Source organism: Cebus imitator, unplaced genomic scaffold (assembly GCF_001604975.1).
Source record: "Cebus imitator isolate Cc_AM_T3 unplaced genomic scaffold, Cebus_imitator-1.0 Scaffold388, whole genome shotgun sequence".
Lineage (NCBI taxonomy): Eukaryota > Metazoa > Chordata > Mammalia > Primates > Cebidae > Cebus > Cebus imitator.
In genome coordinates, this window is record NW_016107703.1 from 1168773 (window position 1) to 1184263 (window position 15491).

The 15491-nt window shown below is 53.6% G+C and overlaps 1 protein-coding gene across 2 annotated transcripts in view; it reads left to right on the plus strand.

The window, feature by feature from the left end:
- The window catches only part of PRKAR1B (protein kinase cAMP-dependent type I regulatory subunit beta), a 165997-nt gene that overhangs the window by 119845 nt on the left and 30661 nt on the right, over nt 1-15491 (plus strand). For both annotated transcript variants that reach the window (XM_017508272.1, XM_017508271.2), the window contains exon 8: nt 12002-12062. In XM_017508272.1, coding sequence (XP_017363761.1) covers nt 12002-12062 — 61 coding nt within the window. The remainder of the gene's footprint in view (nt 1-12001; nt 12063-15491) is intronic.

A 15491-nucleotide genomic window follows, 5' to 3' on the forward strand; every position in this document is an offset into this window, starting at 1 on the left:
TGAAACCCATTCACCACGGTGGCAGCGGAGCAGAGGTATGAGGAGCGTGGTTCCCTGCTGACACAGCAGGTGGCTCACCCCAGGCTTCCTGTGTGTGGGGACTGATTCTCGGGGTTTTGGTTTTTTTTCTTATATGCAGCCAAATCGAGTCTCAGCGGCATCCCCTGTACTGTGTGTGTTGTGTGCACACGCGTGGGCATGCCTGTGCTCCTGTGTAGCCCGCTGTGGGCGGCCAGGGGGCTGTGGGCCGGTTCAGCTGCCTTGGCTGGTGTTTGCAGGGCTCCTGGAGGTGAGCTCAGGGGTGGGGAGCACCCTTTCCAGGGAGAGGAGACCCTCCACGCCCTCCCTTCACACAGCCCACATGCCTGGCACTGTTCTGGGTATGAGTCCATGGGTAACACAGGCAGGGCAGTAGGAGTACTGTCCTGGGGGAGGCAGCCGTGAACACCCAGCCCCAGAGGGCGATGCCTGTGGAGAAAGACCAAACCAAGAAGCGGGTGGAGGCGACAGAGCAGTGGGCGGCGCTGCTGTTCTGTGGAGAGGCCTCAGAGACACCCTCACCCCCGCCCCGCCGCAGGGCAGAACCTTGGGGCAGGATGCCCAAGTGCCGGAAGTGGCCCAGAAGTGCTGGGGCCGAGGAACAGCACCACAGGCCTGGGCCAGGGCTGTGGAGCGTGTGTGTATGAGGAGACCTTCCCGGATGGGGCAGTGAGGTGTCATCCAGAGAGGGCAGGGACAGCTCAGGCTGAGGACATGCAGCCTCTGCAGGAACCATGCTGTCAGAGTGCATGGGAGCCATGGTGGGAGCTTGAGGGCAGCAATGACCAGAGCTAATGTGGACCTGGTTCCCTGGGCCGGCTTGGGGCCATGCAGTGAGGGCAGACAGCAGCCTGTGTGGCCATGAGGGCTCTGGGCCTGCCACAGTGGTCTGGGGTACCCTCATAGCTTGGGGTCCCCTTGTGGTCTGGGGGTCTCCTCATGGCCTTGGGATCCTCTCATAGTTTGGGGTCCTGTCATGATCTGGGGGTCCCCTTATGGTTTGAGGTTCCCCTTGTGGTCTGGGAGGTCATCTCATGGTCTAGAGCTCTCTTCATGGTCTTGGGGTCTTCTCATGGTCTTGGGGTTCCTTCATAGCTTGGGTTTTAGGGCCTCAGGTCTCGTCCTCAGCTCCTTCTGTCCCATCACTTGGCAGAGGCCTCCAGGAGCCAGCACCTGCGGTTTGGGGGGCTGCGCCACTCCACTCTGTCCTTACCCAGCTGTGACCGCTGAGCCAGGGGTTCTTCCGAGCTGTTTGGGGGTGACACAGCAGAACCTGGCAGTGGTGGGTTTGTTGCTGAGGGCAACCCCGGACAATGTGTGCTCTCCTTCGGGGCCTGGTTTCCCGGGCTCCAGCCCAGCCAAGAAGGGGGTCAGCCAGGTGGGGTGCAGCCAGGGTCCCTTGGCCTCTCCTCCGTCCCCTACCTGGGACGATTCCCTCCACTCCATGCTCGAGGCCAACCTGGTGATTGTGGCAGGAGCTGAACGGTCTGGTGTCTTCTGGGGGCTTTGCCGTCTCTGGGAAGGTCAGCCTGGGTAGGTGTGATTCGTAAGGAGGGAGCCGAAGTTCCAGGATGCCTGAGGGGAGGCCTGAGGAGGGTCCCATGGGATGGTTTAGGACGGAGCCCTGTGAGCTTGGATAAGAAGTTCAGCTGCGGGTTTCCCTCTTGGGAGTGTGGCGTCTGCCTGGGGAACAAGGATCTGATGGTCCAGGGCCGGCTGAGAGCCGGTGTCCTGTCAGGGCAGGCCTGTCTCGGCCCCATGGCAGTGCTGGCTGTCATGTTTTCTGGATGGCGCATTCCACACAGTCTTTGGGGGCCGATGTTTCATCAGGCTCTGCACCCCATGAGATCCTCATTCATGCACCTATAGGGCATTGCTTGGGTGCCCACCATGGGCCCAGGTCTGCTGTGCTGCCGAGGATGCCCCGGTACACAGACCAGGTGATGTGCAGCCTTCTTGGAGGAGTCCTGGTGCGTCCCACGCTCTCGCCCTTCCATCCATCAGAACCTGCTCACTCCTGCCGTCGCTGTCACCGGGAGGCCTCTCTCACCACGTAGGAGGGATCCTCTGAGACGCCCTCCCTCCGAGAGGGGCCAGAGTGGTTTTCAGGCAGGAAGAGGGCACAGCAGTTCCCGTCCCCTCAGGGCGCACCTGGCCAGTGTTGCATAAGCCTTTTCCCCCCGCCATCCCTGACGCCCTGTCACTCCCGGCTGTGGGATTTTTGTGGCTGGAACCTTATATTCAGGGAAGTTCCCAAACCGCTGAGGGAGCTGGCGCTTCCTCTGTTTTAATTTTGGGTCCCTGTGCACTAAGAATAGCTGCCTGCTCCGGACTGGTTTGGACGGGAGTGCTTGCAGGATGGTGTCTGTTTCTGTTTCAGCCCTGGACTCCTCATGCTGCTCCTGTTTCCACCTTAGCCCTGAGCTGGGATGTGCTGGGATGTGGGGGACATGGGAGACTGGGTCCAGGTCTCCAGGAAGCGGACCACCCAAAATGTGAGCTCTGACTCCAATTTAGGATCCCAGAGTGTCTGATCTGGAAGGCTCCCCGATGCCCATCTCTTCCCTCCACCTCTTCACGTTTTATCCGAGGAAGGATGGGGTTGACCCCACCTCTAGGCTCCCAGGCAGGCACCCAGCCTGAAGCCAGCATCCCCTAAACTTTCTTTTTCTTTCTTACTTTAAAAGAAAAATTTTTTTTAAACAGCGTCTTGCTTTGTCATCCAGGATGGAGTGCAGTGGCGCAATCTTGGCTCATTGTAACCTCCACGTCCCAGGCTCAAGCCATCCTCCCACCTCAGCCTCCCGAGTAACTGGGACTGCAGGTGTGCGCTACCACACCTAACTAATTAAACAAAATTTTCTTATAGAGATGGGGTCTCGAACTTCTGGGCTGAAGTGATCCTCCTGCCTTGGCCTCCCACAATGCTGGGACTGTAGATGTGAGCCACTGCGCCTGGCCTGTTTTTCTTTCTCATAAGCTTCAAGGTCCGCTGTTCACCCTGATCCTTACCCCGGACCCCAGAGTGTGGAAGCAATGCATACAGAATTCTGTGGTGGAGGCTGTGCTGGGGTATCCTGAGCCCTCCTCCCTGGGTAGCCCAAGACCCCCTTGGAACCTGAGTCTTGGGCACGGGTTGGCTCCTTCCTGCCCCTCGGCCCCTGCAGACCCGAGAAGTCTCACCGAGCGTCCAGAGTGACTCCGCACAGCCAGTAGGGCCAGGAGGGGACGTGACTTCTCTGTTTCCCAGCACAAGTAGTTTGTCACTTGTGGCCTTGAGGACGCTGTCAAGGTCATGAAGGATCCCCTGAGCCTTGGCCTGGGCTGAGTGCTCCACATTGTCCACATGAGCCCACGACAGCCTGGGAGGGACGCAGCCTCACTCAGGGGCGGGACGGTGGGCTCAGGAGCTCTGAGGCAGCTGTGACGTGCTGAGGGTCCCACAAGGGTGCAAATGGGGGACCGTGATCCCTAGGGGGGGGGCCTGGAGCCAGGATCTGCCAAGCATGTCCGCCTCAGGGAGGCTCTGGCGGGAGGGAGAGTGGGCGGTCCCTTCTGGGCACCGTTCACAGCTCGAGACCCCCGCTCCAGCTGCCCGGGTGTCTTCCTCCTCTCACTGGCCCAGGGTCTGTCATGCTGGGTTTCACAGCAGCACCTTCAGACTGAAGTTGCTGACCCCACAGCTGTGCGTGGGAGCTGGGACTGGCTTTCTGGTGAGTTTCACCTCATGGTTTTGGGGTTGCATGGCTATGGTGTGAGTCTGCTCATCCCGGCTTAGAAGTGTAAGGGAATGAGGCCGTTATGCAGCCATCTGGGACCATTTGCGGGGAGGGTCAAGTGACACCAGCTATTTTACCCCACTGTAAACGCGTCTCCAGGCTGGAGAAGGGGCCAGCCATGAGTGGCTGTTGTATATATATTTTTCTTTTTAATATTTTTCTGTTAATAGAGGTGGAGTCTTGCTATGCTGCCTAGGCTGGTCCCAAACTCATGAGCTCAAGTCATCCTTCTGGCTTGGCCTCCCAAAATGCTGGAATTACAGGCATGAACTGCTACGCCCGGCAGCGGCTATCAACACTCTGGTTTCCCTGCTAGTTTTCCCGGCTCTGTGTGTGTATGTGCTGGAGAGATTCCCAGGTCCCTGGAAGGCTGCTGTTCACCCTGCTGCCACCCAGGGCACAGCTCCGACACCCCCCCTCCTGGCGTGTGGCGGGGACAGGGACATTTTTGGAGACACCTGGAAGGGAGCGCTGGGACCTCCCTTCCACCTCTGCTTCTGGACGTCAGCCCATCGGACTCCTCATTACAGAGATGTGGAGCTGAGGCTAAGCAGGTGCTGGTGAGATGGGGCAGAGCTGAGGCCGGGACTCAGGCCTGTGCCCAGGGCTGACTCATGAGGAGTGGGCAGGACTGGTGTTAGGAAGCCACTTCCAGGTCCCCCGCCCTCCCTGAGCTGTGGGCTTGAGGGAGCCCCACACCTGGAAATGGGAGTCACCTGCCTCCCCCTATGCAAAGCCCCTTTGGGGGCACCAGCAGACACACTGCAAAGCCCCCATGTGGGGGTCCTAGTGCCCACCGGCCTACTAGAGGCCAGCTCCCAGCTCTGCCTCACCGACCATCTCAGCCACAGAAGGAATATGATCCCAAAAGGGAAAGCCTTTGGGGCTGGGCCCTCCCCTGGGGCTCCTGGCAGCCTTCAGCTGTCACTCTGCCGCGAGAGATGGATGGGCGCACGGGGCTTTCATGTCTGAGGTTCACCGGGCAAAACATGCTCACATTCCTCCGGCTGGGCGTAATTGCTGGGCAGTCAGTGTGAATTATAAATTATTTTTCAAAAGAAATGCTTTTTTTATGGCTGGCGGAAATCTTAAATGGCTTGGGCTGGGTCACTGCGACTGCCGCTGCCCTGGGCGTCTGGCCTGCTCTCGGAGGCAGACACGCGGCGCTTTTTGCCACCGATGGGCCTGGGCGTGGCATTTCCGAAAGGACCCTTGTCACTGAGGAAGCCCAGCTTGTTCAGGCACCCACAGCAGGCAGAGAAGCGCTGTCTACACCATCTTGGTCTTGGGCCAAGTTCCTGAGGTTTCCTTGGCCCTGCTGGGCTTTGGGTTTTTGCCGGAAAGAGGGGAGCTTGGAGAGGGCTTTGGCGGAAGATAAGACACCCCTAAGACTCTAAAACTGGGTCTCACAGCCTTTTTAGTGCTGTTGTGACCCAGAGCTGATGGGGAAACTGAGACCGGGGATCAGGACAGGGCTGGGGTCACGCCTGTACTTCCTGCATCTGCTGTGACTTGCAAGGCTAGAGGTGTTTTCTTCCCAGGTGATGGCGTCTCGGGTCTCCTGCCCCCACCCTGCTGGCCTCTTGGTCCCCTGGACTGGGCATGCTGGGGCCACACGTTGAAATGGTGAGGTCAGTGCCGCCAGCTCAGATTCCAGTGGCTGCACAGGCAGCTGTGCCCACCAGGCCCGCGGCCACCTTCAGCTCTGTGCTCTAACTGCGGCTTTTCTTATCACCTGTGTGTGCCTTGGGTGACAGAGGCCTGAGGCACTGTGCTTATGTGCACATATTTTGGAGCAGAATGCCCTTCTGGCCCAACATCCTTTACTGCGGCGTTGGTGCTCAGGGCGGTGGGAACCATGCTCCCTTTGGAGTCTCCTGAAGGGCTTGGGGCTGCACAACAGAGTGCTGGAGCCACCTCTGCCTTCTGGTCTCCAGGCACTGGGGAGGAAGGGCCTGGGGAGCCAGGCCGCTGAGGTTTCTGCTTCTCTCTGCGTGGCTCTAAGCCCCCTCTGCCTGCAGCAGATTCCATCTGAAAGCGGCCCTGTGCCATTGAACACGTCCAGAGCTGCCCAACCATCCCAGGGCTGTGGCATGGCATTGGCAGCATGAAAGCAGCACCCAGGGGCTGGACCATCCCAGTTCCTCTCTGTCCTGGGCAGCCTGGGCACGTTTTGGGCCCTGTGGTGCCCTTGTCCAGTCTCATGTGAGGAGGGGGCATGGTGACGTGTGGCGCCATGCACACAGTAAGTGCCCTGTGGATGCCACTTCTGTTCTTCCAGAGCAGACGAGGTGCTGCGTATGTGAATGGAGGTTCAGAATGACCTTCAGGAGAGTGTGGAGCTGCCCGGCAGTGTGAGCATCGATTCTGGAGCAAGACTGTCCCACTTCAGGTCTTGGCCTCACCACTTGGCAGCCTAATGGTCATAGGCAGGTCACACCCATGCTGAGCCTCTGTTTCCTCTATCTAGGGGAGATAATAGTAGGCCCAACTAAAGGTGTGGATCTCGGGAGGTGCCTGGTTGCTGGGGAGCACTCAGCATGGTGAGCCAGGCTTATCATCATCATCTTCTGGGAGGAGGAGAAATCATAGCAGTGGTGGGGGCTGCTGAGGACTAATGCTGGGTCAGTAGCTGTTTGCACAGATGTCTAACCCCATATTTGAGCACAGGGACCTGATGTCCCCCTGTGACTCAGTGGGAAGCAGACGAGGGCCATGGTGGACACAGCACGAGCAATGCAGTGGTGAGGAATTTGAGAGGATGGAGAACAGCTGCTCATTTCAGTCACTTTTCTCATGGAGACACTGAAGACCACAGGGACAAGACTAGTTCAAGGGCAAGGGGAGTCGTGGGCAGGCTGGGGATGGAATTGCAATGTCCTGACTTTCCCCATCATCACACTTCTCTGTGCTCAGTAAGAACAACCAACACCATCATTATTGCCACCATCACCACCATCATCAGCACCATCATCAGGACCCTCACTATCATCATTGACAACATCACTGTCACCACTATCAACACCATTATCACCATCACCATCTCTGTCATCGGCATCACCATCACCACAACCATCAGGACCATCATCACCACCATCACTATCATCACCACTGCCCTATCATCGATAACATCACCGTCACCATCACCACTATCACCACCATTATCACCATCACCATCACTATCATCGGCATCACCACCACCATCACTATCATCACCACTGCCCTATCATCATTGATAGCATCACCATCACCACTATCGCCACCATTATCACCATCACCACCACTATCATCGGCATCACATCATCAGCACCATAATTACCATCACTATCATCACTACTGTCCTCACTATCATCATTGACATCACCATCATCATCACCATTATCACCATAATGATCATTATCATCAGCATCACCATCACCACCACCATCAGCACCATAATCACTACCATCACTGTCATCACCACTGCCCTCACTATCATGATTGACAACATCACCATCACCACTATCATCACCATTATCACTATCACCATCACTATCATCAGCATCACCATCACCAGCACCATCATCACCACCATCACTATCGTCATTGCCAACGTCACTATCACCACTTTCATCACCACTATTATCACGATCACCACTGTCACCACCATCATCACCACCATTATCACCATCACCGTCACCACCATCATCACCATCACCATCATCAGCACCATAATCACCACGATCGCTATCACTGCTGCCATCACTATCATCATGGCCAACATCACTGCTCTTATCACAACCGTCATTACCACCATTATCACCATTACCATAATCACTATCACCATCATCATCTCTATATCCATCTTCACCATCACCAGCACCATAATAACCACCATCGCTGTCATCACCACTACCCTCACTATCATCATTGCCAACATCACTACCATTATCATTACCATCACCACCACCATTATCACCACCATCACCACCATTATCACCATCACCATCATCACCATTATCACCACCATCATCACCATCATCATCACCACTATAATCACCATCACCATCATCACTATCACCATCATCATTGCCACTCTGATCACCATCATTACTATCACTATCATCATCACTGTTATCACCATCCTCACCATCACCATCATCATCATTATCAATATCATCACCATCACCATCCTTACCATCATCAAAAGTATTATCATCACCACCATTCTCACCACCATTCTTGCCATCATCATCATCATCACCACCATCAGCACCACCATCAGCACCATCATCACCACTATCACCATTCTCATCACCATCACCATCATTATCATCACCATCTATCATTTTCAACACCATCATCACCATTACTATCACATCACCACCATTATCAACATCAGCATCCTCAATACTACCACCCCACCACCATCACGGTCATCATCACCACCATCAGCACTATCACCATCACTGTCACTGTGCTCACTGTCATCACCACCATCACTACCATCCTTACCACCATCACCATCATCACCATCACCACCACCATTGTCGTCACCACTCACACTATCCTCACCAACATCACCATCATCATTAGCAGCAATGTAACATTTGTTGAGACTCATTTCTCATAATGACCCAGTGAGGCAGGGATTTTTATGATTTCCTCTCACCAAGGCTCAGTGATGCAGGTGACACATTGAACCCTGTACTTGTCCAAGTTGAGTGGACTGTCCACTCTGTCCTCCATGCTGAGGCTCTGGAAGGCAGGGGAGGGTGGGTGTCATTAGGGTCCTCATCCCCATCATGGAGATTGGGCTCAAGCCACACCTTCATGGGACTCAGTCATCTGTTCTGTGAGTGGGAAGTTTGGCCCAGGAGTCTGTTTCTGGACATTGAGGGAAGCTTGGGAGTGAGTGGGGAAGGCCACACTACCGGAAATGACATGTGCCCATGGGAAAGGTCAGCCTCGCCACCAGGGTCCAGAATAAGTAGCTGTGGAAAAACCTGGCCTGAGCCCCACAGAAGTCGCCGCTGTGCTCTGGGACTTGCACGTCCGCCGTTCCTCCCCCATTTCACTGGAGCTTGCATTTTTGTCATAGTTTTCCAGGGACAGGCATTTAGCATCATGTGCCTTTCCTTCAGCCCTTCCCCCTTGAGCTGTTTTCCTTCCCCAGCGATCCATCTCTCTTCCTTCATCCTCTGCCCCACTCCCGCAGGGCCTCCTCCCTCAGCAGCTGGAGTCCTGCTCCATCCCAGCCAGGAGGGCTGCATGGGAGGGCTGCAGGCTGCCCCCTGTCTGCTCACCCTGTGTCCCCAGGGCTGCTCTCCCCCAGCCCCAGCTGTAGAAGGGGCTCTCTGGTGGCCCCTCATTTCCCCATGTGGTGAGGCAACCTTCATTGTGCTCAAGGGGTCCCTTTTTAAAGGAGACACAAGCAAGTTTCCATCTGATTGTGGGTGGCACAGATAGATGGGACAGGGGCAGTGGGTGGGCACAGGCCCTGGAGGCGGGGCCTGGGCAGACCCCACGTTGCCATGGCAGTGGGGTAGCTTCAGTCATGGTCCTCTGAAGCACCCACCTCCTCTGCTTTCTCCTCCTCCTTGGCTCTCTGAGTTGTGAAAATGTGATGAGCACAGCCCCTGCCCCTGTCCAGGGTGCTTGGTAAACACCACATGGGGGTCTGATTGTGATTTCCATTTTCATAAGTGATTGGAGTGGATGGGCAGATGCTCTGAACAGCGCCCCTCAGGAGAAAAAGGTCTGGGGAGACTGACAGGCATTTATTTGGGGGGCTCCTCTGAGTGTCAGGGGTCTTGCTTCTCACATCCGGTCCATCTCTCCTTCCTGACCTCTCCTTTCTACATACATTGCTTAGAAGGTGAAATAAATGACCGTCCTTTCACCATTGCCCCCAGGCACTGTGGCAGCTGGGAGGGTCCCTGGCGGGGGAATGTTTAGCCAGCCTGCTGTAGGCCTCAGAAGAGTTTATAGATTTCTGTCCTAACCTAGGTCTCCTAGCCTATCTTAACCCTTAGGATTAGGTTTTGCTGGATGCATTAGTTAGCTGTGGCTGCATAACGAATTCGCCTCAAGCTTAGTGGCTTCTGTCAACAAAGTCACATTTGTTACATTTCCTGTTGGTCATGGAGGAAGCAGCCCAGCTGCACGGCTCTGGCCTAGAACTCTCCTTTGGCTATGGGGATCAGAAGGTCTTATGGGCAGAGGAGGATTGCTGTGGCAGGTTCCCCCCACCGTGCTGGAGGGTGGCAGGACAGCAGTGCTCCTCCTCTGAGTGTCTCTGCAGCTGAGCCATCCAGGAGAGAGTAGGGCAGAAGCCAATGTGTCTTTTACAACCTGGCTTTGCAAATCTCAAATGCATTTCCTGAACATCCTCGGAGTTCCATCGGTCAGCCCAGTCAGCCCTATTCATTGTGGTCTTAGTTGCATTGGTCAGCGCTATTCATCGTGGGACAGACCACGCAGGGTGTGGACACCAGGAAGCGAGCGAGGATCGTTGAGTCCTGGCTGCTGCCATGCCAGACATAACGGAAATAGTCAAAATAACAGTGTCTTAAACCACGCCGCTGTTTCTCACGCCCAGGAAAGAGTCTGTCTAGAGTGGGTGCCTTTTTCCATGGGGACCAGGAACCGGCTCTCTTTTACTGTTGCTCCTCAAGGGCCCAGGATAGCTGCTGCAGCTCCAGCCATCATCTTCACATGCCACAGAGCAGGAAGGAGGAGAGGAGAGGGGCGTGTTCTGAAACTGCACATGCCACTGTGTCTGCATGTCCCTGGTCAGCACAGGTGGGAGGCATCTGGTAAACCCTGCTCAGCTCACTGTGGTTTTCTGTCTCAGGGCATTATGGGAATCCGTGAAGTAGCATGTCAGGGAGGAGTAAACTATGTCATCATTTGACAGGTGGAGAGGCAGGGGCAGCTTTGGGGCTTTTAGAGCCCTGCCTGGGTTTTCCTTCTTGGTTCCATGGTTCTTGTGTAGGGCAGTCACACAGCCCTGCTGAGCCTCAGTTTCTGCCTCCAGAAAATAAGGACAAAAGCACATTCCCCTCACAGGGTTATCTGTTGCAAGATCGATGTGGGTCAGCATGCCCAAGAACCCCCTCACCGACCTGGAGTGGGCGTTCAACACAGCAGGTTCCCTCCTCCCTCCTCTCTCCACACCCCAGGGGACTTATCTAGGGCCACAGAAAAGCCTTGTCACTAGCACATGTCACCTCTCGGTCTGACTCAAACCCTGGCATTCACCCTACTCCAACATGTGGCCTCTGTCAGTAGATGAGGCCATTTGTGTTTTAGCAAAATCAGATTTGCTGCTGTGCAAGTGGACTGTATGTCTCTATTTTCTGAGTGTGCGGTGCTGAATTGTACCCATCATGTGGCTGCTGTGCACAGTTGTGGAGTTTGTGCACTGTACAAAGGCCTGGGCATAGGGCCGAGAGGGGCTGAGACCCAGGCTGCTTTCTGCGCACCAGGCTGGAGCCGACTGCCTGGAGCAGGGGCCTCATTCCTGTTTGCACCGGGGCCCATCGGCTTGCTGGAATGTGTGCTCGATGAAGGGGTGTGTTTTTCTAATTCAAATTTGTAGTCCTAGTTTTTAGAATGAATTCTAATTTTGAATTCACATAATTCTGACGGGGCCCTGTTTGTTGGTGTTGTATTAATCAGTATGCTTTTCCCAGGGGTGAGGGAAGTCAAGTGTTGGCTTTAACAGGGAAGGATTCAGCTTCAGGCATAGCTGGATCCAGGGTTTTAAGCTGATGTCAGCCACACTCTCTCTCTTTTGCATTATGTTCTTGAGTCTCTGTGTTGGCCTCAGTTTCTCCAGATGTGTTTAGGAGCTCCCTCCCCTTCATGGCTAGAAATCCGGGTTCAGGCTCTGGCTGGCAGTGTGCTCACCGCGTGGACCTGCCACTGGCCCCAACTGGGTGGGGAACTCTGCTGCTGGCTAAGGCACTTAGAAACCATGACAGAGCTTCTCCAGAAGCCCCCCAAGGAGGAGGGAGGCCGGGGACATAGAGCACTGTGGCAGCTCACACAGCCTCCGGATCATTAAGGGCTGTTGGGACTCAGAATGCTTGGAGGGTCTCCTTTAAAAGTTGACAGTCATTTGGGGAAATCTGGACACATCAGAATAATTCAGGCACGAAGATTCACCTTCTTGTCTGTTTTCCCTTTCTCCCAAACAGGGCAGCACGCTGAGGAAACGCAAGATGTATGAGGAGTTCCTTAGCAAGGTCTCCATCCTAGGTCAGTGGCTCCACCCTGCATGGCTGTGCGCATAGACATCTGGGTGCCTGCCGGCCACCCCACCTCTTCCCCATTCCCTGCATGGCTGGCAAACTGAGGGTTGTTGGTATTATGGAAGTTTGGGATGCAATGCACACGCATACTCACACTCATACATGTGTACACACAAACGCATGCATGCACATGTGCACACATGTAAATATTTGCACACACAAATGCATGCATGCACATGAACATGAGTATGCACAGACACACACTGTACTTGTTGGCAAAGCCCAAGAGCCCGCATCCTCTCCTGTGGGCATGGCTGTCCTGCCTCTCAGCGTCTCTGCCATCCTGTGTGTTTCGTGTCTGCTTCTCCCTTTGCCATCAGAGTCATGTCCCCGGCCTTCCCTCCACGCCAGTCCATGTTGAGCTGAAAGCCAGTGTTACCTCCCTGTACATGTGCGAGCTGGGTTGAGCTGCTTTCCCTGACTGTTCTGGTTCCCCTTTAAGGGTGGTTTTTCTGGGAGCCATCTCTGCCCTTTCTACGCCACCACCATCACAGTCCCTGGAAGGACAACAGGGCAGGCAGGTGTTTCAGGTGCGCCTCGGCCCTTTCACCCTCAGGTGAACCTGATCAGCGGTCTTGCGAGGAAGACGCTGCTGAACCCTGAGTTATATGCCGTGGCACTGGCTGGGCCAGTGGGGCTCCTTGAGCTCCTGCAGGCAGAACCATGCACATGCGTGTGTGTGTGCATGTGCGTGTGTGTGCATGTGGTTATGTGGGTGTGGGTGGTGTGTGTGCATGAGTGTGTGCATGTGTGCACACATAGATGTGCCCACGTGTGTGCATGCATGGGTGTGAGTGTGGATGTGTGCACGTGTGTGCATGGGTGTGAGAGCATGTGTGTGCACATGGGCTTGCATGCATGTGTGTGCACGTATGAGAGTAGGGGTGTGTGTGCGTGTGAGTGTGTGCATATGGATGTGCACACCCATATGCACACACACACGCACACACATAGCACTCTCTGTGGCCTCTCAGAAGAATAACAACAAGACACTATTCCCTTTTCTTGCCCAGTCACCGTCAGCACAAAGTCCTCCCAAAAGTGGCTGGCGGGATGGTGCCTCTGCAGCCAGCTTTGCAGACAGGATGGCCCTGGATGAGCCTGAAGCTGTGGGTTTTGGCATTTCTGTCCCCACACTAGAAACCTGGGAACGGCATTTGTGCCTTGGTGCTCCTGGGACTCCATGTTCTACTCCTGAACGCACAGGGCTTGGCCCCCAGGACAGGAGACCCTCTAGTATCAGCACGGCCCGCATGCGAGCTGCGAGTCTGCAGAATTCCAGCTCAGAGCTCAGTGATGGGTTTTCCACCTGGGCAGGTGCATGCAGCCTTGTGATGTCTTGTCCTGTGGCTGCAAGTTGACCTTGTGAGGTGCTTTTTGGGACACTTTCCTGCATTTATTCTGTACAATTTGCACAGTGAATGGAGATGCCTCCCATCTCTGCGAAATAAAGATTAGCTGGACATGATGGTATATGCCTGCAGTACCAGCTACTTGGGAGGCTGAGGTGGGAGGATCACTTGAGGCCATGAGCTTGAGAGCAGCCTGGATAACATACTGAGTCCCTGTCTCTCAAAAAAAAAAATTACTCAGGTGTGGTAGCTCATGTCTGTAATTCCAGCACTTTGGGAGGCTGAGGTGGGAGGATCGCTTGAGTCCAGGAGTTCAAGGCTGCAGTGAGCTGTGATCATGCCACTGCTGTCCAGCCTGGGTGACAGAGCAAGACACTGTCTCTTAAAAAAAATTGGGACCAAAAGTGCCATCTCCCCATGATTTCTTCTGTCAGTTTTCTTCCAAGATTTATGTAGTTGGAAGATCATTTTTGTTTTCAGAGCTCAGACTACTACAGGTTTCAAATATAATAGAGTAATAAGCATTTGGCTGATCACATGTGTGGAAATGAACGTCCTAACTGTAGCTGACTTCTGAAATGAAATCCCTCTATTTACTGCCCTTGTAAGGAAACCAATAAAACACTCCAAATTCATGTGCTGGTCTCATTCTACACCCTGAATGCCAGCCATAATTGCACTAAAAAATCACCTGCATAATTTAGTTGTGAGGCGTGCACTGATGCATTGACCTGGTTGGGAGCACGCCCGGGTTCTGAATTATTCAGCAGCTTCTGTCTGGTACAGACCCTGTTTTTAGGAAGCTGGTCAAGCGACTCTGGTTATGGGGGCCTCACCCTCCTTCCCTGTGCTGCAGAATCTGCCCCGGCCCTGGGGTTCACGGGAAGCATTTTCCTTTGCAACACGTGGTGTCAGCAGGGATTTTTAAGGAGAAAAATCTCACTCCTAACCTAGATCTAAAATAAATGCTTTGCTTTTTATTTTTAGCTTCTGACCTACATAGGTAGCATCTGATTTGTATAGGCCAGGAAAGATTTTTTTTTTTTTGTCAAAAAAGAGTTAATCAGGTGATCATTATTTTCTTATAATATCTCACATTAGTAATTTTTTTTTCCTTCCAAGGGTTAGGGATGAGTAAAGACAGGGAAGGGAAGACATGAGAAGGGTGGAAAGATACACTGAATTTGCAATCATTTAAAGATAAACTTGGCATGAGAATTAAGCATTTTGACCTAAAAGAGTAGGAAGTATGCTGCGCCTTAATCTTGCAACATAAATGCAGTCCTGTGTTCTTTGATCGGTCCCCTGATGAACGGTGTTTCTTTTGAGTTGGAAGTTACCATTCTGAATTATTTTATGTTATTCATGTATTTTTTTTTTTTTTGAAACAGGGTTTTGCTCTGTCTCCCAGGCTGAAGTGTAGTGATGTGATCATAGCTCACTGCAGCCTTGACCTCCTGAGCTCAAGTGATCCTTTTGCCCCAGCCTCCTAAGGAGCTGGGCCCACAGGTGTTCGCCACCACAGATGTCTGATTTTTAAATTTTTGTGAAGATGAGATCTCACTATGTTGCCCAGGCTGGTCTTGAACTCCTGGCCTCAAGTGATCCTCCTACCTTAGCATCCTGAGTAGCTGGGACTACAGATACATACCACCATGCCTGGCTAATTTAAAACATTTTTGGTAGAAATGGGCTCCCATTGTATTAGCCAGGCTGGTCTTGAACTCCTGCACTTAAGTGATCGATCATCCTGCCTCAGCCTCCCAAAGTCTTGGCCTCCCAAAGTCTTGGGATTACAGGCCTGAGCCAATTGTGCCTGGCCTCTGAATTATTTTAAATCATTTAGTAGCCTTTGTGCTTAGCTGGGACTCCATTGTTTGTAAAAATGTAAGCAACTCTATTCTTATGAAGATAACAGAAGTATTTTCATACTGAGTTAACCTGGAGTCAGTTTTCACTGCCAGGTGTTTACATTAAGCCAGGGATAAGCGTCAGAAGAGCTCCTTCCGCATCTGCTAAAGAGG